The sequence below is a fragment of the Kryptolebias marmoratus genome, linkage group LG4 (assembly GCF_001649575.2).
Source record: "Kryptolebias marmoratus isolate JLee-2015 linkage group LG4, ASM164957v2, whole genome shotgun sequence".
NCBI lineage: Eukaryota > Metazoa > Chordata > Actinopteri > Cyprinodontiformes > Rivulidae > Kryptolebias > Kryptolebias marmoratus.
Window position 1 is genome coordinate 7,189,602 of NC_051433.1, and position 25,752 is coordinate 7,215,353.

The window sequence follows — 25,752 nt, forward strand, 5'->3', positions numbered from 1 at the left end:
AATCTTGAATAAATCATTAGATATATTCAGGATTAGGTTTGGCTCACAGGCCTTTACAGAAGCATCCTGATGGTAAAGTGTGTTTAAGATGAAGGATCTGCTGGGATGGGGTTGGTTTTATGCCTGCTTGGGATTAGAGTGCTGAGTTATTCTGAATAATAATATCTTAAAGGTAAGTACTAATTCAAAATACAGATCCAGCAGTCCTTGATGGAAGGAAGGAATGCATCGCCTGCTGCCTTTCATGACAGTTTTAAACTAAAATTATCTCATGTTGACAAATGAGTTGTTTCCGTTTGCTCAAGCCTTGAGGACGATGTTACGTGCAACACTGTGAGATGTCACACGTTAGAGTATGTAGCTGCAGCCACATCCAGTCTCAGCTCAGTGTCTGTCAAACGGACCGAGTTACAGTCTGAGTCGATTAACTGTGGCAGCCATCTTAAAAAGAACTGACTCCAAAAGTTAATCAGTCATAGATGTACATCCAACGATTACTTAAAGTAATTACTGAAAGTTTCATTAAAATCCATCTACTGGCTCATGAAATATTTTACTAACACTACAGACTAAAGCCTTTCTATTATAATCCTTCTATATATCCAGTATTTTTTTTCTAAAACGGCACAGCAGCAGGCATATAGGAGCTGCTCAAAGACACTTTACTGCCTCGGTATCAAACCTCTGATCTGATCCACTCAGTCTTCCAGTAAGATTAAATATGTCTCGTATTAAAATGTCTATCCTAACATTTAAACCTAAGTTTCTGAAGACGTAGTTTTGTCTCCTTCACTGACATCAGTATTTATAATTAGACTGAAATGTGTGGAAGTCGGTTCAGTTCCAAGTCTTCATGCAGAGAACTTGTGAGTTGATGCATTCAGCCTGAAGGTGACTGTGGGGAGTCCAGATGTCTGCTTATCCAAAAAGGTCAAACTGTTACAACCTTCTCCATGAACGTGAACAGAATGAATTTCAGTGCCACTGTTTTAAAAGCTTTAATCTTCATTGGGCTTTTACAGGAACAGTCGTGGAGCTGCTGGAATAACAGAACCTTGGCTGTTTTTTCAGTAAATGTCTACAGACTTAAATCGATGTTTGTGTGTTTACCTTTCATATCTTTCTGTTGAAGCTTTGGAAGATGAATTACTAAAACATAAATACTAATATATATGCAGCTGTTTAAAAATATGCTGATAAAAGTATCAAAACTATCTGAGCACTATTAATACAAAATTTAAAAACATTTATTTGATTTTTTTTAAATAAAAAGGAAGCCTTTCAGCATCTAATCAGCTGAGCTTCCTTGTGCTGTCCTCTTGCAGCCTGTATGCTGGAGATAAAAATTTGAAGCCTGTTTTATTTCCGTCTGAAAAGCAGCAGCTGGCGGTCCCACGTTGTGCTGCCGAAGCTCTGGATGAGCTGCATGCCGCAGTGTCTCTCCAGGTGCTCTCTGGCATGTTCGGCTACATCCCCTCGGATCTTCAGGGTCTTGAAGTGGTCAAAGTCCGAGCGGCCCAGCTTCCGCAGCCGCCGGGCTGCAGAACGGTAACACTTCCAGGGCTGAGCCTCCAGCAGGAGGTGCTGGCTAATGGAGGCCAGCTGTGAAAGCAGCTGCAGCAGACCTGAGTCTCCGTGGTTCAGGTGGACCCACATCGTGACTGCCAGGCACAGACAGAGGTGGAAGTGGGAGCAGCAGTGCCGTCCAAGGTAGTTCTGCAGCTGGTCCGTGTTCTTAGTGATGTCCAGGTGCAGGAAAGTGATGTTGCTGTCCGGAGGGTTGATTTCCTGCGCTCGCTGAATAAGGGTTTCATCCAAGTCGAATCCCAGGAGATGAACTTTCCTTTTGTGTGTCTCCTCTTCAGGCTGCGACACAACGTGGTTGTAGAAGGCCACACTCAGTTCCTGTGGAGCACAATGTAAAACTAAACAAAACAACTGGTACTGGTGCTGTAATTTAAATGAAAAGGACTGAAAAAAAACCTTGAGTCACCCCTCATTACCTCCAGATGGACCTGAAAGATCCACCTGGTCTACCGATAAATCTAACATCTATTCACCAAAACCTCATAAGTCCTGAGTAAAAGGCTTGCTGTCATAAAAACATTAAACTATTAAAGATGAAAACAAATAAGTGTGCAAAATTAGACTGAAATGACAACAGGTATAATGGATGAAACATCAAAATTTAATATTTTTGATTAAAATTATGGTCAATATGAGACACATACTGTACATACAATAAGTTTATATGAGATTGTATTCATAATCACTTGCTTCTTCTTCTTCTTCTTCTTAATAATAATACGTTTAAGTCCTGTTTCTACGGTTTATTTCTTCACTAAATATCCATGTTCTATGTTTTATTACGAGTGACTTTTTATTTCGGATTGTAAAACAGATTTTTCAATAAAAAACGAGTCTTTTAATTGTCTTAGTAGTTGTTTCCAAAGACATTTGAACACTGAAGGTGTATGTGACTGCGGTCTCACCCCTGAGTTGCAGCCCACGTCCAGGACCAACGTGGCCTCGTCCTGACCGTCGCTATAGCCTAAATCCCGCAGGAGGGAGGCTGGAATCAGGCTCAAGCGATTCTCAGGAGGGTTGAAGGTGTAGTAGTTCATAAAGTTTCCGTGAGGAGCAGCTCCGGGGTCCTTCGCCTCTTCAACAGCTTCGCTACGACATGTTGCCATCGTAACGTGTGTGCCTGCTAAATGAGTCCGGGCGGAAAACACCCCTGTGTGCCTGCTAAATGAGTCCGGGCGGAAAACACTGGCGCCCTATGACATATTCCATATATCTATGTCTATATATTATATATGTGAATATATGCCATACCTGGCGGCAGTCAAAATGACTTCCCATGTTTGTGGAAAATAAGTAAAATGAAGTGCCTACTCCCGGTCAGCAGGGGCGCCTCTCTCCGCAGTTCAGTCAAAATTAGATTTCCTTCCGAGTTTCCGTAGCTTATGAAAACGAAGGTTAGCTGTCGGCTAACTGTGGCTCCTGAAGTGTTGACATTGAGACAAACGACGACACTCACTTGTTACTGAGCCGAATAATAAAAGGTAGGAACATAGACGCAGATTTAGGAGCTTTTTTGTTGATGTTAATGTACTTTTTTCTCCGTGGTCGTTCACGCAACATAAAGTCTTGTTTGTGTTTCAGCACGCTGCTTGACTTTGGTGCAGACGTTTGATTTGGAGATAAATGTGTTGAACTGAGTAATCAGAGCCTAAGTTTGCAATAATTTCTGCAAAATATCAAATATCTTCAGCTGTGAACTTGATACAAAAGCTAATTGTGGACTGTTTGGAGTTATTCTTGAGTAATTCTTTGTTGCAGGTGGTTCATGAATGTAATGAAAAATGTATTTTTATTTAAGTTTCATTGCCAGATTTATTTATTTATTTATTTGCCCTTTTAACTTCACTTCATTTGACCAAATCAAACAAACCAACCACATAAATGTTTACCATCACTGTCTTTCTTTTTCCACCTTTACAGGAGCTGAGCTCAACTTCCTGGTTGAAAATCAATGAATTAAAGTGTTAGAATTTCTGATCTAAAAGTATAATTTGTTTATTCACATTACAGTGTATATTCATAATAAATACACCATTAGAGTAATACCTAAATATTGGAAGAGGGTATATTTTACATCACATATTGTAAAAGGTTTATTGTTTTGAAGTTACAGCAACATGTGAACTTGAGTTTTTGCTTTACTTATAATGTTGAATTATATTTTCTTAGTCCATAAAAGTTTTATTTTTGCTTGGGAGTGTCACTTTAAAGTTGAGAAAAGAAGGCCTCAGTTTCTTTTTAGTAATGTTTCAGAACTTTAGTACTCCAGAAGATCACATAAATATAGTAGTAGAGTAGAAATTAAAAAAAAATATTCTCAAATAATTATCTTTAGAATCTAAAATACAGTACATGCTGCCTCCTAATATAAAGGATTTGGAAGTTAAATCGTGTTTCTGGTTCTTTCAGGGTCCTCACCATGGTGTCAGGAAAGCGTCTGGCTGACATCGGCTACCGGGCTTTTTCCGCCTCAATGATGCTGCTGACGGTGTACGGAGGCTACCTGTGTGCGGTGCGAGGATACCGTTACCTCGAGAAGCAAAAGCAGCTGAAAATGGCTGCAGAAAACCAGGATCCTGAAGTGATCAAAGACTGACATCATAAGGACTGACCCCCCGTTTTGTTTTTAGTTTTGCACGGATGTGGACATTTCTAATTCCTCTGACTTTCTGTTTGCCTCTACATTGTGGAGAGGTTAAATCCTTCCTGGATCTTCAAGGTTAATCACAAAATGAGTCTGTATTTATAAAACCCACTCAAACAAATTAATTCAAACACATTTACATCGGTGGCCCGAGTCAGATCCTCAACTGATGTTTCAGGAATGAAAATGGCTGTTCTTTGTTTTGTAATATAATAAAATGCCTTAAACCAGAAAATGTAATATTTTCTCACAAGACACTTTCAACAACAAAATGTTTGAAAATACATTTATACAAGGCACTCAAGTGACAACAGACTTTTGTCTTGGTCCTAAAACCTGGATTCTTCTAAAGGCAGTGATAAACATTTTTATACAAATTGGTCTTGGAAGAAGTAGTAAAAACAGTAAAACAAGTCACAATGTAGCCAAATTAAGTGGTTAAAGAGTGAATTCACAACAGATTGCAAAGGTTTGCTCACCTGACACACGCAGAGCAGTGCTCTAATCTTAAGAGCTGATAAAAGCACAAATAAAACCTTTTTTTATTTCACCGCGGCTATTATCAGCGGTGGCATCTCTGTGCAATCCAGTGTGAATGAACCCTTCAAGGCAAACCATCAAGTTCATCTGACCAATAAAACTGGGAGAGAACTATGAAACCAACATCTGCAGTCGAACTCTGCACAAGATCAATCCCAAGATTTGGAACAAGGTGATGCATGCAAATCACATTCTTGAACTGATTTTCATGTCACTTCAGCTCTTCCACGTCACCTCTGGAGTTCTCTCCACAGCTAACAGTGTTTGCACGCACGCTCGTCAGTTCACAAACGCTGTCAGTGTAATATGTGAGAATGTAGGCGTGAGCCTCGCGGGTCGGAGGGACGTTCTCGGACAAACGAAGCTCTCGGAGATGCTGTGAGAGGACGAACTGCAGGGGGCTCCCGTCTTCGGGCTGTGTCACCAGCTGCTGTGGTTGTGTGTCCGGGCTTTGGCTGCAGCACAGTGGCCGTTAGTGCCGTTTTCTCCCTTGGGGTTACGAAGGAAAGTCTTGGGGCCGTCCGTGACCTTCTCAGACTCTTCTTCTGAGCTGCTCTCGATGTCGCTACGGACGTCATTACAGACCTGGGAGACAGAAGACAGATTTCTGCATCAATAAAGAATCAATGAAAACTAACTTATGAACTTATTATGAAAGGATAAAAAAAAAACTCTTTTTGGTTTGTTTTTCTCTCTTGACAGATGTACCAGCAGTTTAGAAAAAAGTTATAAACATGATCTAACAACAGATGCTTGTCGATCAATGAACTGTGACAGGAAGAGGGGAAAAAAAGACAAAAAAGGCTTTTTAGAAGACATCAAAATGCCTCTATTATAATTCTAATTATAACACTAATATTAAAATTCCACACCTATTTGGAAATGGTTTTATTGGCTCTGATTTATCAATATTTGCTTCTTTATTACTTTAATTTTAGCCTTCAAACTTGTATCAGAGAAGAAATTTACTCTTTCTTTAAACTTCTACTTGTGCACAGACTTAAAAAGAACAGCAATGAAAAGTTAAAGATTCATATTTAGCAGTCAGAAGAGAAAAGGTTGCACCTAATTTGCCACAAGGTGGTGGTGTGGAACAATTCAAATCACATTCCTGACTAATCAGAAACAGTTTGACATACCTGACATTCATGAAACTATTACCACATTACACATTGTTTACAACTATCCTCCAACTGCTGACTGCGAGGAGGGTTAAGTGCTGCCTGACTAAACGCCACTTCAGCTGCACTTAATCCCAGCGGAAACAAACAGGACAGATGAGAGTTAGGCCATCACTGCAGAGGAAGTAAATGCAAACTTACAGCCAAACACAGAGAAGGGGCAAAGTTGTCGAGCATACAGAGCAGACTCAGAGAAGTAAGAAAGCAGTGGAGGAGGACTCATTGGACAAAGATAGACAGAAAGACAGGGTCCCCCTCTCTCATTCTGGAGGGAGAGGAAAGAAACTGCGTCTGCAGAAAGAATGAGAGAGACAGGAAAAATGTGGAGGGGCTGCAAATCCATCACTAAAAATAGCAATCAACATTTTGTAACCGTTCACAGAGGCCTGGCTGGGACTCCCATTTATCTGCAGGCCTCCATTACAGCCAGATACTGATCATTACAGCTGAACTGCATGAGCAAATTTCTATTTACGCTCTCGGGTTACATGTTATTGTAGTGTTTTATTGTAATGCTGTAGTCAGAACATCTTTTTGAAAGAGTTATACTCTGATTTATTTAATGACTGGCATCTCTATCAGCCACTGAAAAATCTCTTAATGGTCAACGAGTAAAAATCACAGAAACTCCTGCTCAACAGCTGCTGGTGGTGTTAAACCAGTTAAACTACAGATTTAATATAGAAACTACAAGAAAAGGAACAACTCAGCACAGGTTGTGTTAAATTTAGTGAAGTGAAACTAACAGATGGGAGAAAATAATCAGTTTTTATTGTGTTCATGTAGAAAAAAAGCCCCAACTTGGAAGATCTCAAGCTTCATTAATGAGAAACTTCCTGAACAAAGTATCTCATTAATATCAGCTGTTTGACTGTCGAGGTTTCCAAGTCACTGAAAATCTTAGGAAAGGGAAAGTATCTGTAGCGGAATAATAACATTTGGTCTTTAGGAACAATGTGTTCACGACATGAACCTCAGAGAGGATTCATGGGTGCAGCGAAGGATGACATGAAGATGGTTGGTGTGACAGCAGAGGAGGCAGGAGATGAGATGAGATGGAGGCAGAGGATCGGCTGTGATGACCCCTGAAGGGAGCAGCCGAAGGAAGAGGAATACGTTCATCCCACTGAGCTCTGACAACGGCTGCAACCAAAGTGGGACAAATGGTTCTGATATGCAGCAAATAGATTCTGCTCCACGTTTTGGTATTCAGCTTAAAAAAACGCACCAAGCTGGCTTTTTTACTGTCTCTATGTTTTTGTCACAACAGTATGAATGAATGAATGAATGGATGAATGGACATTTCATTTGTCCTTGAAGGGAATTCTTTAAACTGTATGAAATTATGTAAACAGTGTCCTCTGAAGGTTTTCGGAGGCGCCTGTTTTAAAACAGGAAGTGTCGGTAATCTACTTTCTCATACGACAAAATCGAACAAGTTTTCACATTTGGAAAGGTTGACATTGATTTTTTTTAAGTGACTGTCACAATCTGCACCATTCATAAACAGCTGGGAGCAAAGGTTAGTAAAAATGAAGTTCTGTTTGTTGTTATTTCAGTGGTGAAGCAAAGCAGGTTCAGGGTTAATTTTTTAATCTATTAAAAGTAGAACTGTGTCAAAACTTAACGCCAACCCTCATTATTTATATTTTGCACCCAAATGGCACCCTTTCTTGTATTTTCTTTTTAAATTGCTTTCTTGAGCAACAGCTCTCAAGGCTTTCTAAAAGTTTGTCACTTTGTCTTACCTTAACCTTTTTTTTCAGTCCAGTCCTCGAACCTAAACATTTTGTTTGTTGAGCTTTATTTAAGCCCTTCTCTAAGCCTTTTAAAAGCAGAAGAGAAAAAGCAGCAAATGACAAGATTTGACTAAAGAAACAAACAAATAAAAACAGAAAAACGTAATCGAAAGCCTGGAAAACTAGAGCTCAAAGCCACTTTCAAATTTTAAAGAAAGCTTGTGGCAAAATATAAAACAACAACGAGGGACGGCTGGGATTTGTCTTCATTTAGTTTTTGTTTTGAACCCCCTTTGGCAGGGATTCAGGTCAGGTTGGATGTGGGGGCATCAGAGTCAATTTGTGTCCATTTCAGGTTTCTCCACTGGTTCATTGGTTATCTTTCAGACCGAAACGTTTTGCTCCTCAGTGACTGAGTTTGGCAGGAAACCAGACCTAGGAAGAGTGCTGGTTTATCTGACCCGTTTCATTTTAGAAAAAACAGAACAGCAGAAACGTTCTCATTACTTATCTCACCTTCCCTCGCATCATGGCTTTCAAAGCTATACGGAATATGAGGTAAGACCAGAAGACGTGTAGCACTTGGAGGACAAGCAGTAAGACGTTGAAGAGCCACCAGGATGGAAACGGCCCAACTATGGCCCAGCTCTCAAACATAGTAGAGTTCAGGACCCTGTAAAAGCAAACAAAGACACAAACAGTGGATGAAGACACATATAAGTATACTCCAGTGGCAGCAAAGATGTGTGTGTGTGTGGGGGGGGGGTGATCAAACTGTACATGATACTGCTAACTGACACTATCCTGATGAGCTGCACTGCGGTAATACAGATTATATATCCAATTTAGAAGCCAGCAGAAACCCCACATCATCTATTCCTTTAAATCCAGCCGAGTGACAAAAGGTTGTCAACAGAGCCATCTTCCCCTGCGCAGGTATGGATTTCAGTCCATGTAGCTTCAGCAGCAACTCTAGCTTTTCCATTCATCCACACCAAGACACTGAATATAGCTGCTCGGGTTACTTTTACCAGCCGTAGCTTCTCTATTGTTTGCCTCTCCGGAGGCAGAGCTGCGACGCTCACGTCTCCGTCGAAGAACAGTTTTCATCTAAACGGCCTCGGAGCCTAGAGGTCAACACGGGTCTCAGAGGTCCGACCAAGAGATGAAATTAGGATTAATCTGTCCGACAGCACAGTGTGTGTCCTGGGAAGTGGCTTATTGGATTTATAATCTACGTAAAGTACGTACAATGCACTACGTGAAGTAACGGATTCAGGTTTTCATTTGATGGCAGGTGCTTTTTGAACTGTGGTATGAATTACAGTGTTAGCCAGATTTTGATGTAAAATAAACATAAAAAATCAAAACAACACAGCATTTTTTTGAATAAACCAGCAGCTTACAAGAACAAAGTTGACAGAAGGTGTCCTGACTCAACACAAAGGGTGATCAGAGCTCCTACACATTTTACATTTTGAAGTTCCATACTTTTCCAGACTTGAATGCTCTGATTTTTCTGTCATTTTCATCTCAAAACAGAATTCAGTGAGACTGCACGAGGAGACTGCAGAGCTCATTTTCTTTCAATTCTGAGTCTCCAACTAGTCTTGAACAGCTGCAGCAGCCCATCGTTAAAGTTCTTACAGAGTCCTTATAAGAGTAGAAATAGTATTTATATATATATTAGGGGTGGGTAAAATAATTGAAGAATCGATGCATCGCAATAATTTCATGCAAAATTCATAATCGATTAGGGGGCTCCTCAGAATCGATTCCCCTCCTGACACGTTGGGGGCGCTGCGAGTTTGGTTACTGTGCTGAGCACCTGAGTGCATAACAACAGTCATGGCGAGCAGCTGTAGAAAGCTAACTCCGTCAACTTTTAAGTCAGATGTTTGGGCTCATTTTGCTTTCCTGTCTAAATCTGGAACTCAAGAAGTCGACAAAAGCAAGGTGGTATGTAAGCTGTGCCAGAGAGAATTAAAGTACTGCAGTAACACGACAAACCTGCGCAATCACTTAACCAGATACCACGCAGATGCGCTACAAAAAGCACAACCTGTTGACTCCAAACAGACACAAATCGACAAATCATTCATCTCTAAACTGCCGTCAAGCTCTGCCCGCGCACAAAAAATCACAAAGTCTGTAGCCGTGTTTATTTGCAAGGACCTACGACCGTACAGTGTTGTTGAAAACAAGGGTTTTAAGAATATGCTAAAGATACTCGAACCACGCTACGCAATACCAACACGTAAATACATGACAGAAGTCGCTGTGCCGTCACTGTATACAGAGGTGAAGACAGACGTTTTGGAGTCGTTAAAGTCGGCCGAAAGAGTTGCTCTGACGTGTGATGGCTGGACCTCGAGAGCTACCGACCCCTACGTAACCATCACTTCTCATTTCATATCGGACGAGTGGGAATTGGTGTCAAATGTGCTTCAGACCAGGCCCCTTCATGGAAGTCATACAGGTAGCAATATAGCAAACTTGTTGACAGAGGCAATAAATGAATGGGGCATAACCGGAAAAGTGCCTGCTGTTGTTACAGACAACGCGGCTAACATGCTAGCTGCTGTCGGTCTCACTGATCTATTGCATGTTGGCTGCTTTGCCCATGTGCTCAACTTGGCTTCGCAGGCTGCTCTTAAAACCCCTGCAGTCACACGGCTTCTGGGCAGAGTGAGGCGCATCTCTGCTTTTTTTCATCGCAGCACTTTGGCCTGTCATGCACTCAAGAAGAATCAAAAGTTGTTGGACCTCCCACAACACAAGTTACTGACTGATGTCTCTACAAGATGGAATAGCGCTTTAGATATGCTGGAGAGATTTTTGGAACAACAACCAGCTGTCTCTGCTGCATTACTTGCACCTGAAGTGCGAAAGCAGGAAAAAGATCTATGCTCCCTTACAGAGGCAGACATTACAGCAGCAGAGGATATTGCTCAGGCTCTGAAGTCATTAAAGAAAGCCACCTTGGTGATGTCTCAGGAAAGCACCCCAAGTCTGTCTGTCATTGCACCTCTAAAAGAAAGACTTCTAGAGGATATGCAACCATCATCCAGTGACTCTGCAGTGGTGAAGGAAATGAAGATTGCTATGTGCAGGGATCTCCAAAAAAGGTATTAATATATATATAACTTTTTTGCAACACAATTAAATAATTTGTCATTAATATTTATAAAAACAATGATTATGGTGTACACAAAGTCACTTAAAATTTTCTCAAGGTACCTGGGTCTGAAGGATGAGCTCTCCATTGCTGCTGCCCTGGACCCAAGGTTTAAGGCCCTACTTTTTCTGTCAGATGATGATGAGCGAGAAGAAGTGTTCACGCATCTTATAGCTCTCACAAAAGAATTGGCCACTGTTAAAAGCTCAGTAAGTACTAAAGTATAAATAAAAAATGCATTCTGTCACATACACACCGAATAGTTTTGTTTTGTTGTCTTATGGAATGCTATCTTGTCTGCAATTATTTGAACACTGGCAAATTAATATACTTTTTATTTTAATGATTTAGCCCTACAATGCATTTTAAATGAGCTATTTGAAATGATAAAGCTCTTCTTTCCAATGCGATTATTTTCTTATTTTTTTGCAGCAACAGAGTGGGCTGATGGATGAAGACCGTGAGGCAATTGAACAGCAGGGAGAGCCGGTTGATGACCCTTCTGGACCATCACCAAAGAAAGCAAGGGACTCTTGTGCTCTGGCTGATCTTTTTGGAAGCGCATATACAACTCCAGTAGCAGTGTCCAGAACCACAGATACCAAGGCATTGGATGAGGTGGTGCGTTACAAAGAGGTGCAACCACTGCCACTCTCCACAAATCCACTCAACTGGTGGAGAGAGCATGAGGGGGAATACCCTTTGTTGTCATGCCAAGCTAAAAGGTACCTTTGCATCCCAGGCAGTAGTGTACCTGCTGAAAGGATCTTTTCCACAGCAGGTGACATAGTCACAGCCCAGAGAAGTGCATTGAAGCCTGAGCATGTGGATCAGCTGCTTTTTCTGAACAAGAATCTCCACGTGCCCACTTAGTCTGTAACCAGAAATGAAGAACAGTACTGTTACAGTACAATTCTTTATTTCTGGCTACAGTACTATAGTTCAGTTCAAGATATGTTAAAAAATGAGAGGTTAATCACTACATGTTCAAAAGCTAAGAATGTTTACAAGCACTAAACGTTTTCAGTGCAATTCAGTTGAATACAACCCTATGATTTGTGTTTAAATCTGCACTAATATGCACAGATGTTATTGAAATGCATTTTTATTTATATTAGACTTCAAGAGATAAGTTATGCCTAATTTTATTTTACATGCACTTTATTTTTTATTGTTTATTAAGAACAGTTTTCTACTGTAAGCACATTGCAGAAAAAAGTTTGTTTCTATGCTCAGAAATGTGATGTTACAGAAGTTTGTATGAAAATAAATATTTTAAAAATGTCAACATTATCTTAAATCATTTGTGTCTTCACAACTTTAAATCAATATCGAATCGAATCGAATCGAATCGCAACAGCAATAATCGAAATCGAATCGAATCGTGAGGTTCCTAACAATACCCAGCCCTAATATATATATATATATATATATATATGGTGTTCGCCTACAAAGAATAATCTGTCTCCAAGTTTGCAAACCTAGTTGTATATAAAACAAAAGAGGACAAAGTAACTGTGTTCATGTTTTTATAGCTCATATAAAAAATACACTGCTCACTTCATGAACTTTTAGAAAGTTTTATTTTTATTTGTAGGAAAAGCAATAGTATGGAAACACTGACATTTTCCCACACTTATCCAGACCTGGAAAACACTAAAATCCAATTTCATACGTCTCAAGACTGCGTCGGAACCCTGATTAATGAGTCCATCGACACATTCGGAGCAGTTTTTTTTTGTCATCTTGTAAAAAGATGAATTATTTAAGCAGCAGAGCAACACTAAATCGATTTTTTTAAAAAGCCTTTTCAAAGTGAAGCTAAACTTTAAGATAAAGCTGTTAAAATGTTCATTCAGATGTTTTGGAAATTGAAAAAAATAATACTCACCACACTGGATATATAACCAATCGTGTGATAAAGAAAACCACCCCAAACACAATGAAGAGGAAGTCACATAAGTGCTGGTACTTGGCATAATTGGCCATTTTGGCTGCCTGTTGGAGGAAAAAAAAAACAAACTGAAACCAACGATTATAATAAACTCGAGAGGTGAAGAGTTGTTCTTCTACACAGAAGAACTTCTGATTTGGATCCCAGCCAAAACAAAGTAACTCATCCTTTCTGTTTCAGAGCCTTGTTTTGTTTTAATAAAACTGCAAAGACTAAATGAACACGAGGCTGTTCAGCTATTAACGATCATCACATCTTCGTAGATATTTCTTCTATTATTAAATGTATTACTTTATAAAGATGTTAGTGAGAACTCCTCAGTGTTTTGTTTGAACAGACACAAAGTATTTCACAGTTACAGGTTGTCAGAGGGAGTTACAAACACAAAAAGTAAGTGAGGTAACAAGGGATGCTGAGCCTGTTTATGCTGAGGTTTAAAACACGTTACGTAGAATTTCACAGCAGTCCTCAGGACGTGTGTGATCACAACCATCACTGACCTCCAGCAGGAAATCAGAGGCGTCGTGGACACACAGCACCAGGCTTCCCACTCGCGCCATGTTGTTGACGTAAGAGAAGCTGATGAGGCCCACTGTTGCCAGGTGATGGATGAACATGATCAGGAAGTCCTGGAAATAAAAAAGAAAGAGGAGAGAGATGTTCAAAGTGCTGCACATAAACACTAAAACAGTCGTGGTCCTGGAGGGCCACTGTCCTGCGTGTTTCAGATGTTTCTCTGCTCCTCAGCAGCTCTTTAAGTCCTGGAAGCCTGTTAATTATTCAGAAAATGCTTTTAGAAGGATTTTGTTAAAGAAAAGCAAAAAAAGACCAAACATATAAACAATAAAAGCAATCTTTTTGTCAACTTGCTTTGATTTTGAACTCTTAAGAAATACATAAAATACTCTTTCGGTTTGTAAAAAGTAGTTCTGAAGCCAAACCTGAAATCAAACAGAATACAACAACATCACTATCACAGCATATAGTTATTCATTTTCTAACTTTTTGTATGGCCAGTGTGAGAGAGTATACCGGCCTGTGAGGCCAGAACAAAAGGTGTTAAAATGAAGGAATTTTACCACTTTAGCACGGCAAGTTATCTTCACTCTTTCAGACAGATCAGATTACTAAAGCTAAAGTTGGACTTGGTGCTGGAGCTGCACAGGAAGACTGAAACAGCCACAGAAGATTTAGATAAAAGATTAACGAAGCAGAACTCCCATAAAAAATGCACCATGGACCGTGGCCAGAGGAGCAGACATCTGACAGTCGAGTGGCTGACAGCAACACGGAGTCCAAAACAGATCTGATTAAGTTCAAACAAATGTATTATTATTCTATATACAACCCTTAGTTTTGAATATCAAATGATGTGGAAGGTGGTGTTTTTGAATCCTGTTACTATACCCTGAAGTTAAATACTAGATAAAACAATAAAAGACCAGACAGAAACCAAAGAGCTGAGTTATGTAACTCTGAATATCACTGCTGATTGTAAACACAGTCAAAGTGTATCAAAACACCACATTTATGAATTGAAGCAAAAACAGGTCAAATGATAAAAAGAATTTCCAGGATTTCCCACAATAACAACACTTCTAGCTTCGTGTAAACCTGCTTTAATAAATAAAACACAGTGAAGATATAAGAAACTAAAAACAAGCAGGTTCCAGACGTCTGCTGTAGGAAATATAAGTCTGTGTTGCTGTTTTCGTCTCCAGGACTGAAATTCGGTGGAATTTAAGTAATTCTAACTGACTTCGGCCTCCTCCATGGCGCAGTCACATGAGTGAGTGGCGTCATGTGGAAACTACAGAGCCTTCACAGAGCGGGCAGCATCAGCTGCGACCCGGCCCTTCCAAAACAACAAAAACACGTGACCTGCCCTCTAAATCAAAAGCAGGAGTCCCTCTGATTCCTAATGCGAGTCCACAGAAAAACTTTGCATCACATGCGCTCTTTCACTCACTGTCTGCCACTGCCAAATGAGGAACAATAGGCGTATTGACTAATGTTTAACAGGGTGTAGCCGCAGTGGAGGATCTGCTGTGGTTTAATGTAACAGACGCTGAACTGGAGTCACGCTCACCTTCCTTTTTATGTCGGTGAACTGGGAAAACATAAGAGACCAGTAGAAGGCCAGTTCGGTCACATAGTAGTGATAAAGCCCAGGAGTCATGACCTGGAGACACAGAGAGCAGGGACGGGGTTCAGAGAGTTGCATCAAACGACAACTTCATTCATGCTCAAGTGTTTGGTAGCAACACTGACTTTGCTGAACACACAGAGTGAGAAACGTGGACGACATGCGACCACTTTAAAGCACACACACACTGGCTTCCTGAAGCAAAACAAGGTTAAAATGACTGAACTGCAAATATTTCAGTACATTACTGCATTTCATTTTGTTCTTTAAAGACCGATTTCAAACAAGAATCATTCATATCAGTGTACTTATTTCCAGCTTGGCTACAACACATCTAGAAAAGTTCAGGGGAAATGACACCTTTCTATATCTTACAGTTTATTTTTGCACAATGATTCATTCCAGTGGTCGCTATAAGTGGAAGCAACATGGTTTTCTATCAATGTTGATGTAAGAATTAAATCCCTGAGCGATTCTTTCCTATGAATGTGTAAAACAAACTGCCTGTTTTAGTTTCTACATGTCAGTATGGAGGAATGAACTGAAATATGTCTGCGTTTTCATGACACCTAAGAAGGAGGAATGGATTCCAAGTAAACAAATACTTTCAGTGTTTATGTTAATACATGCTGCTGTTTATTCAAGTGTAAGGTGTGACGGGAAAAAGGTCAACACTGGCCACCTTTCGGCCTGTTGCTAACAGTTTTATTTATCTGATACACATGTTTAAAGTAACATAATCTAAATTAATCCTGAGCTCACCCTTTGTCACGCAGACACAAGAAGCCACAACCAGCTCAACCACAGCACAAAAAATGACCACATATCACAAATGCTTTTTTTAGTTTTTGAGGGTGGAGTCGGCGTTGCAGCTCATCTGCAACATGGACAAGAATAAAGCAGATCAGAGCCGCATCATACCTGATAGGGGTAACCGTACCAACAGTGGCGTGTGTCCCACAGCCAGGGGGACTGAAAACAAGTTAAAGAGACAAAACAAGTGCTAATGAACAACACATCGGTTAATATCAGGATGAAACAATCAGTGATTTTCAGTTCCACTCACCTGCCAGAGAAACTGAGACCCATAAATAAATACGCCCAAATAAAAAGTAAATCTCCACCTAAAACCAAAGAGAACAAAGGTGACCGACGGGCCTGCAGAGAGGCTGGCTTCCACCAAAGGAGTAGACCTACATGCTCTCGCAGAACTTAGTGTGTGTGCTGGGTTTGTCTTCGTTCCGGCGGTGTCGGAACCAACGCTGGACCTTTCGCACGTCCCAGTCCAGCTGCTTGGACAGCCCATCTAGATGCCGAGAGTCGGGGTTCTGCGGGAGAGTAGAGACCGCAAACAAATTACTTACAGAATAAAGATAAAAATCAACATCATTAGAACGATAATAATAATAATAATAATAATAATAATAATAATATGTGAAGCTAAACAAATCCCACTAACTGTGCCTAGCTTCACGTTTAAGGTTTTGTATAAAATTTTATCTAAAAGAAAAATACGTAGAACCTAAAACAGATACAAGTAGCTTTTTAAGGACTCTCTAAGGACTCTATTTGTGCCAAATATTTAGTATTTATTTACATGTAATCTTTGTTTAAAATAAAGCCTGAGTCTCAGCCTATTATTATTATTGTTCAGGTTTGTGCCGTTTTGTTTAAAAAAATTTATAACATTTATCATTTAACATTCAAAACAATCTTCTTCCTCCTGCTTTTAGAAAAAACAGTTAAAAAAGCCAAGCCATGGAGTGAAATACATAACACAAAAAAAACAGTAAGTTTTATAATGTGCTGTTGTTAAAATGATTAGTTCCAGCATAAATAAACCCCCCTGGGTCAATGGGAAATTGGAGCAGTAATAAAACGACTTTAAGCTGAATATCTGCAAACATCCTCATCAAAATTCACCTGAACACAACTAATAATGGAAACAACTGTTTGACTAAAAGCTGACTTCATATTTATGTTCAGTCTGAGCTTTAAATATTGTTCAGTGATGTGTTTAATTATTATATCCCTGAATTAGGGCTTATCTGAAAGCGCAGACACAGAAATGCCTCGTCAGCTGAAACTTGCATCAAACGCTCAGATAAAGTTTCTTTAAAGCGGGTCGAAGTCTTCCGAACCTTTGTGATGGACGTGAACACCTTCTCCAGCACCGCGTTGGGCTGGGCTCTTCTCCCAGTGCCTGCCTGGATGTGGAGACTTCGAGCACAGACGCTGGCGATAAATCTGTGACAGAGGTCAGAGACGGGGTCACTTTGTGTTGAACCTGCGTTAGGATTAAACCTCCACATCTGGCTGAGGAACAAAGCACGAATCGATGCATTTACTGAAAATCCACATGTAGAATCAATGTTCTGGTGTCTGGATTACATAAAGAGACCTGCAACAAAAAGCTTTCTACCTGATTGCTGCCAAACAGGGAGAAAAAAAGGATCAAATATTTACAAAGTTGCATAGCTGGGCTGCTAAAAATGATACCAATACATTCTTGCAGCCTGTGATGGATGTCCAACACTAACAGTGAGGAAGGGAGATTTCATTTCCAGGACAATATTGAAACAGGTGTGTTTACATATTATATTATTTTATCTTCTGCTTCTCCTGCTCCATTACTGGCACGATAGGAATCAGCCCCACGTTTGTTTTCTGCAGAAACAAAAAGGTTTGGGGTTCATTTCTATTTGCATAGCAGGAGATAAATAATAAATCCAACTGTCCGTGTGTTCTGTAACCATCGTGATGCAACAAAGACGTTGTTTTCTTTTCATTTCGTTTGCTGTTGGGAGCTTCTGATAAACTCAACACACCAGTCGGACATATTTTTCGTAAAAAAAACTAAAGTGGCGTACAAAAACAAGTCACTGTGTCGAAGTCTTGAGCTGTAAATAGGAAGTAGGTGCGCTGAACAATGCAAAAACAAATAATACATTTTAGTTTTGTGTTTATACACGAGCTTCATCTTTTGTCTGAACTCTTTGAAGCAGGTTTTCAGGTTTAAGTAATCTTCAGATCTTCTTAACAATCTCAGATTATCTTCACTTTGTGTTAAACTGATCCCAAAGTCTTTATGATAAAGTTGGCGCCTGAGTTCTGAGGTAACCAGTCCGTGACTCGTGTTGTGCTTTCACTACACGTGAATCATTCCATTAAAGCTGCTGCCCAGCTGGCGAAAAGAAAAATGTCCACTTGCTGTCTTCTTGGAAATAAAAAAGCAGGATATTCCTGCCTCACTTTGCTGCTGCCCTGACTGGCCAAGCTCATCCCGCGTGTGGACACTTCTCTCTTATCTTCACTGAACGATTCAGGCTGATGGAGCAGCTATATTTTGACAAACGACTCTCGTTTAGCGCTCCAATAAATGTCACAGCCTGATTCATTCAGCTCCTTCCTGATGGTAAGAAAAAAACAGCCAATGTCGTTGTGAAATTTCGATTATTTGCGATGAGTGAATAATAGTCGAGGTGAAAATCTGCAGTTCACCACAAAGCGACCAGAAGGGCTGCGATGCGTTACGAGTAAAGCAGGGAGAAAATTACAAACTGTTTATTTAAGGTGAGTTTTTTTATTCTGTCGTCTACGTTCTGCCTCCCTCCTCGCAAGAACATCTCATCCTCCTCATATCCTGCACTGACATTTAGTTTAAGCAAAGCAGCAGCAAGAAGTAGATCAAATATGGAGGTTTACGCCACGTTCACGCCTTCTGAGCTACAAAGTGGAATCGACCTACACACAGGAAAGTTGTCATTTTATAAATGAAAACAGACGACTGCTGATTAGAGGCCTAGCAGGTGTCTTTCATGCCACATCAAATTTTAGCTTCATTTCTGTAAAACTGGCAGAATTAGAGCCATTTTTCGTGTTGGCTTATGTTGATTAGCTTTGGTGGCCATATTGAATTGGATTTACTTCAAGTGTTTAAAGGTTTTAAGCAGCTAAGCAGAACTTTGAGTATGTTTTGAATAACTCGGCTCCAACCCAACCATATTTCAGGTCAGTATCTCTAAAATTTCCTGAGTTATGGCCATTTTTGAGTTTTTTGAGCTCAGTTAGCTGTGGCAGCCATCTTGAATCAGTTGTAGATGTGCATCCAATGATTGGATTCATTTAAATCTGTCCATATTTTGGTAACAACCACTGACACGTTCGCCTTCACTTTTCAGTGAGGCCCATAGTGAAGGAAAACGTGACTTCTAAACTGGTTGTTTGAGTTCCTTTGCTAATGAAGTTTCTCGTTAACTTCTCAAATGTTCTGATGAAGTGAGTGAACGGCACCAACGATGAAACGCACCCATGACTCCAGGTCACCGAAGCACAACCAAAACAAAAACAGCCGCAGAGAAGTCAGACTGGACAGTTCAGTTTTATGTGTCGTAATGTTGTTAAACAGTAACATTCTACTTTTTTACATCCATATTAAGCATTAAAACAGCAACCCCCAGCTGTCAGTGTTTAGCACTCTGATCACAAAAAAAAAACCCAACAGAGCGTTGAATTGTGTAAGTCTGATTCATCCTGAATCTAATCCTGAGTTTTGCTTTCCAGCAACATTTCTTTTAAACGATTGCTCAATCACATGCGGGAGTTAGCAGACAAGCTGATGCAGGACGAGCGCGCGGCAGCGGCCTCGGCTCCTCTTGTGGCCACAGGTCCAGATTTGTGACAGAGATGATGACGATGAACTAACACACACATCCTCACACAAGTCGCAGCCTGCAGCACTAATAGGCAGAGGCGCCGCAACAGAAGGAGGAGGACAAGAATGAAATGTAAGCTAATCTATTTATGCCAAATGTCAGAACGCCCCTGCTCCTTCTCAGAAACGGACCCCGTTAAACGTACACAAAGCCTATTACCGCCCGACAGACAGGCGTGGTGCGGCCTTGTTTACAAGAACACTCGTGCTCCTGACAGCTGTGAAGAGAAGAGCACCGAGCTGCACACAAAGGAAAAAAAACCCTCCCGGACCCAAACGACCGAGGCACGGGCTTGGATCTATTCATAGAACAGAACAGGATTTAATTGTGGCCTTCATTTGACTCCACTTTACATTTTAAAGCAGAACTGAGACTTTCTCGAGAGCTAATGTCACATTTGTCACACAAACACACACACAAAAAAACAACTAATGACTGACATTTGGTTTTAACGATCAACACTCACTTTCTCAAGAAGATAAAATGGCCGCCGACAGCCTCACACACATGTAACTTCGTAGTGTCGAGCCGAGGATACGGCTTACTGGAGCGCACACACAAAGTAGCTTGATTACTGGCGTCGACAAAGTCGGTGTCAGCGGCAAAGCAATGATTATGATCAAACAAGAATGAACTGGCTGAACAGAAGGGGGGGGCTGTGCACAACCAACAGAGAGGAGCTGCCTACAGAAAGTCGAGGCACCCTGCAGATATGCTTGATAAAATAAAATAAAATGCAGTCAGATGATTGCATTTTGTAGCCATTTTCACACAGAGATCTGGTCATAACGCAGCTAAAGAAGAGTAAATTTATTATTTCTTTTTTTGCAGGCCTTTGCTTCTTCTCAAGCCCATTTCTCTGCACCATTTACAGTGTGTAAAGGCACTGCAGAATCAAGGACACGAGCGCCGCGCCACCGTTTGGTGAAACCTGTTACCTGTTCTGCCGTGCCCACTCCTCAACACCCACTGATGGCCCACAGCAGCTCTACACCTTTAATTTAAGGCCCAGCATTCCTGGAAAGAATGCATATCACCCGCTGCCTTTCATGCCAGAGTTTTAGACTGAGATCACCTTATGATGAGAAATGTAGAGCGGATGTATTGTAAATAACTCTCAGCTACTTCCACACCAGTTTTTAGCACAATATCTGTAAAAAATTAACAAACTATTCCCCTTTTTTGTGTTTTCCAAGGTCGGTTAACTGTGGCAGACATCATGAAATGGGTTGGCACCAAAAAGTACACCCAGTGGTTCTTTCCTGAAAGTTTCATTAAAATCCGTCCAGCGGTTCATGAGATATTTTGCCAACAGGCAGACAGAGTTGGCATCAAATGGTTAACGGTAAAATCTTACACATAACTCTTGTGCAATTTGTTAGCATGTCAAATATGTGTTTGGGATCAGTCTCAGCTACTACCTGAACAAATATTGGGTCAGCATCGATAAAACTGACCGAGTTATCGCCACTTTTGTGTTTTTTTAAGGTCTGTTGGCTGTCAAAAAGAGATAACCGCAAACAAGAAGCAGAAATTACACTGAAGTAAATTCTAGGTATGTTAATAAGGTGTTACTAGAGAACAAAGCACTGCTGGGGAATTATTTAAAACAGCTGAAGTGAGAGTTAACAAGAACAACCACGGGGGAAATAAAAAAGGAACAGCATGTACGAAAACCTATTCAAAACATTTAAAGCTATACTTTGAATAGAGTTAATTTCAATCAAATTTATGTACTCAGTGAATGTTGGTGATGCAGTTCAGAGGTGAAAACCTGAGACCTGTGCTGGGGGAAAGTTACGACTCTGTTCAAGGACATTTTAAGACCTAGAGACAGTTCAAACATCCAACTCTTACAGGCATGTCCCCGGACCCCTCCACTGCATGCGTGTTGTGCGAATGAAGCTTGTCTTTATGCTCTGCAGAAAGAGGAATAGGAACTGAAGCTGCAGCGCGATGCAGTCGTCTGATAAATAAATGAACGGGGCTGTCTGGGGTCTCAGTCAGTGACGGAGAGCCACTGCCCTTTGATAACACGCCCGCCCCCCGCCCAACCCCACGTCAGGTCACCTCCAAATCAGAGGGGCCGACTGACCGCCTCGAAACCCGAAACAAGTGGCTCGGAGCCGAGCGCATTTTCCCAAACGCCTCCTTTGACACCTCTAATATCCGATTGCTTCTTGTTTCCTGCCACCTGATCGTGTCCAGATTAAAGCAGACAATGCGTCACACGGTGCTTTGGATCAGTGTGGCTCTGCGGGGGTCACACGTCTTCACACCACCCTCGGGCGCCGATCTAAACCAGGAGCACCGAAGAAATGTTTGGCATCGTGAATATCGTCCATCTACCTGACAGTTGAGGAACATGGCTCGTTACCTGAGTGCTTCCCTGTAGAACGTGTAACAACAGAGATGCACTTCCTGACGTGGGCTTCTGTTTGTTGTCACACCACTATCAGGTGCGTTTCAAACACAGATATTTCGTACAAGGGAACAGGAAACCTTTAAGGGTATTTTTGGTTATCGTAAATCAATTTCCAGTGAAAGAACTGGAATACAAATGAAGCTCTGGAAAATAGTCCTGCACCCAAAATAGTCTCCATTTAACATGGTGGCAGCAGAGACGGTAAACATTAAACTTCTTTTGTTTTTAAGAAAATGCAAATGTAGTTATTTGCTTGAAGTCTTGGGAATACACAACAACAAGTTAATCATTTTCATTTGTTTTGCAATGAACAATAATGGGAGGAAATTTCCATCAGTCATGTTTTTAAAATGTCAGTCAACCAGTCCGATTAGTCTTCCTGTGACTTGGAGGTCTGTCAAACAAGTGAAAGTTACGATGCTATATTGCACGGCGAGAGCCAAGTCTAAAAATAAAAAATATATATATATATACGGTTGGTTTAAAAAGCCATCTGCAAGGATTTAACTACAACAACAACAGTGCTTATGTGCAGGAGGTGTCCTGAGCTGAGGGGTGGATCTGAACGTGGAAACAGAAGTCAACACAACACTGGCTGCAAACTGGAGCATCTGATCAAAGTTTTCCATAAAATTATAACTTTAAAAATCACCAAAATCACATTTAACACTTAGGCACATTTAATGCCATTCCATTAGCTGAATCAGAAACATGTAGGTTTGGATGTTTATTCTTCAGGTGTTTGTTTTGTTGGTGTTTATCGCACAGATGTTATTCAAGTTATTCATCCGGGTCAGAATATGACTTGTTTTGAAGATGTTGTCTATTCTTTCTGACACTGAAAGGAAGTGAAATTTGTGAATTAAAAACAGTTTTTTTACAAAGTCCTGATCCTTGGAGTGAGACTTTGAAACCAAATAATATTCTATAGTTTGTTCTCTAACAAAATTAAACCCGTTAGCGAACCTGTATGAACGCCGTACTGAACTAAGAGCAGATATTTCCTGATCCTCTGTTCTTATATCTTCGCCTGGAACTCGACAAGCTTCGTGCTATTTGTCTCAATTTGGTTCCTTGTCTCATTCCTTCCATTTCATATTGTTTCTAAAATATCCAACTTCAGCTCAGGTTCAATATTTTCCTACAACCCTGAAGCTCCAAATCACAGACGCTGTGTAAAAACAGAACTAAACTAAGAAATGAAAACAATGACAAGCTGGTCTAAAGTGAACTTTATCTGAAGGGGAAACTGAAGCAAAATCCACTAAAGAGACTTAATGACAAGTTTGTCCAGATCCAGCAAACTGAACAAAACTACAGAAAATAAAATGCGTGCTGCTCTTATTTCACACTTTGAACTGAGCGTGCTGTTCACACTGGTGAAACCAGTGTGTCAGGTCCTTCGATATCAGCTCAGGTTTTAATCAGTGGGTTTCCTGTTGCCTCGTCCCGGCAGCAAAAACCACACTGACTGCAGAGATGACAAATATACAAACTGCACCCAGGAGGTCTAACAGAGATTATCCTTAGCTGTCCAGTTACCCACTGGGGGGGGGGGATTGCCTGCATCAGATGTGGAAAAAGCCCAGCTCCATCTCTCATCAGTACCATGGTGGTCATCTGGGTCTTATCTTTAAAGTTGCTCATTGCAAACTATAAAATGTAAGACTAAAAAAGAAGCTCATCCTGAACCACATCAAACAGTGCAGTTTCAAAGAGTTTCCTCCTGTAGGTTTCCAGATACACCGATGTGCCATTCTGAAACGCAGGTACGCACTCGATGTAAACAAAGCGCTTGGCAGAATCTGTCAAAAACCACATGGAGGCTCGAGTCACGTGGCTGAACTGCGTTAGGCCGGCTGCAGTCTGCGTGGGTAAACAACGGGACAAGCATAGAACTTCTGAGAAGACGTTTATGTGGAAACACACGAGTGGATCGGCTGCTAAACGTCCAAGAGAAGACAAAGAACGAGTCAGACGGCTCTTAAATCCTATCTGCAGACTTTACTCCACAAATCTGAGTACAACAAAACCCTCTGACTTCTCGATCCAAGAACATGGCAACTTGTGGACCTATTTTCAGTCACATCGGCTATTTTCACAGGCAAACAAACACTTGGTAGATGCAGCCATTCACAAATTTTCAACCTGAGGACCCATTAACCATCTGATTACTTTACAACCCTTTAATATTGGCCGGTTTCCCTGACAAAGCAAAGTCTACCTTTATGGAAGAAGGCCAGGGAGGCAATAAAATGGCTTCAGTGACAGTCAACACATGAAAGAAACTCCTTGGCTTTGAAACATTTCAAAAAGAGCCGCCCCCCCCCAGGTCACCAATGTTGGTTTCTTTGGCAAAGCCTGCTGCTGGCGAGATCTCAAAGTATGCAGGAAACCAAAGTGTAACCGATGAACAAAAGCGCAGCTGAACCTTTGTGTGAAACTGGACAAACACCCAGATCCTGGAGGTTTGCAGCAGCTTCTGTGATCAGATGATGAGTGGTTTTCACAGAACGACGGCAGGACTTCCTACAAGGTGTGTTTCCGGGGAAGTCAGTAAAAAACGCCTGACATGATCACCGATTCAGGATTTCAGAAAGAGGAAAATTACTTAATTCTACCGGGTTAAGACCTACTTCGATCATCGACTTTTAAACCAGGAGACAATGTTATAAAATGATACTTTTGCATAACTGTTTTTGCCGCATGTGTTGATTGGTAACGTGACAGAACTTGTGATTTCTTTCAAATAATATAAAAAAAAACTAGGGAACTACACTGGTCCACCCACACCACAGTTATCTAATCCATCATCTGCTGAGAAGGAGCAGAAATGAAAACTGTAAAAAAAATAAAAATAAACCTTAGTTTTCAGAGGTTTCCCACTTCCCAACAAGAAAAAACACGCGGAGTGAGCGGCAAAAACAACGAACCTTTCGAACAATATCCGGACAGCAAAAATCCCCAGAGCCAGCGGCAGAGCGGCCAACAAGTGTCCGGCTTTGGGATACTCCAGCCCGGGTGCTGGGTCGGCCAGATCCGCCCAGGTGACGTTGTGCGGCAGCCAGAACCTCTCGTTCCAGAACCAGGCTGAGAGAGCAGCCATGTTTTACCGCCTTCTCGTCCCCGGATACTCGGAGGAAAGTTGTTTCTCTTCTCACAGAGAGAGGGTTAATTCAACTCTTCCTCCACGCCGCGTCGCTCGTTTGACGATTTGCCCACACTCAACTTTACCGCACCGAGGTGAAGCCTGCGCGAGGAACAGCGCCGCTTCCGGTCAGGATTTTCAAACCAAAACTTTATTATTACTATGTAAGAAGATAGTTACAAACATTTGTTTCTTGTTCACTTGCTGATTATAATACTGACTGTTGTTGTGTGACTCAAACTTTCTTTAAATCTATTTGTTTCGAGACACATTTTGTCATTAAAGGTACTCACACAAACTATAAAATGAAATATATAGATACATGCAGCTCTGAAATGAAATGATGACGCTGAAGTTGGCATTAAATTCTAGCGTCGAATAGCTAAAGGGCGATTCCACCTAATTTTTCACTACCATCCGCGTCTTTAATTGATTCTAATTTAAAAACTACTGCACCTAGACACTTCAAACCTGGACTGGATTATTCTCCTCTTC

At 40.9% G+C, this 25,752-nt stretch overlaps 4 protein-coding genes across 4 annotated transcripts; 2 read left to right on the forward strand and 2 right to left on the reverse strand.

The window, feature by feature from the left end:
• Positions 1-982: 982 nt before the first annotated feature.
• Positions 983-2,798, reverse strand: LOC108231578 (pre-miRNA 5'-monophosphate methyltransferase). The gene is made up of 2 exons (XM_017408665.3): positions 2,493-2,798; positions 983-1,905 (listed from the first exon to the last, which is right to left on the reverse strand). Exons 1-2 carry the CDS (start codon positions 2,691-2,693, stop codon positions 1,360-1,362), a joined length of 747 nt encoding a protein of 248 aa, XP_017264154.1. The 5' UTR covers positions 2,694-2,798; the 3' UTR covers positions 983-1,359.
• Positions 2,799-2,921: 123 nt separating this feature from the next.
• Positions 2,922-4,466, forward strand: LOC108231680 (cytochrome c oxidase assembly protein COX14 homolog). Its single transcript, XM_017408910.3, has 2 exons — positions 2,922-3,068; positions 3,997-4,466. Exon 2 carries the CDS (start codon positions 4,007-4,009, stop codon positions 4,181-4,183), a length of 177 nt encoding a protein of 58 aa, XP_017264399.1. The 5' UTR covers positions 2,922-3,068; positions 3,997-4,006; the 3' UTR covers positions 4,184-4,466.
• Positions 4,234-25,215, reverse strand: cers5 (ceramide synthase 5). Its single transcript, XM_017408909.3, has 10 exons — positions 25,043-25,215; positions 17,111-17,216; positions 16,167-16,297; positions 16,036-16,093; positions 15,891-15,941; positions 14,913-15,005; positions 13,324-13,452; positions 12,761-12,867; positions 8,208-8,364; positions 4,234-5,356 (listed from the first exon to the last, which is right to left on the reverse strand). Exons 1-10 carry the CDS (start codon positions 25,213-25,215, stop codon positions 5,192-5,194), a joined length of 1,170 nt encoding a protein of 389 aa, XP_017264398.1. The 3' UTR covers positions 4,234-5,191.
• LOC108231678 (E3 SUMO-protein ligase ZBED1-like) lies at positions 8,972-12,157 on the forward strand. The gene is made up of 3 exons (XM_017408908.3): positions 8,972-10,819; positions 10,928-11,078; positions 11,302-12,157. Exons 1-3 carry the CDS (start codon positions 9,540-9,542, stop codon positions 11,740-11,742), a joined length of 1,872 nt encoding a protein of 623 aa, XP_017264397.1. The 5' UTR covers positions 8,972-9,539; the 3' UTR covers positions 11,743-12,157.
• Positions 25,216-25,752: the final 537 nt, after the last annotated feature.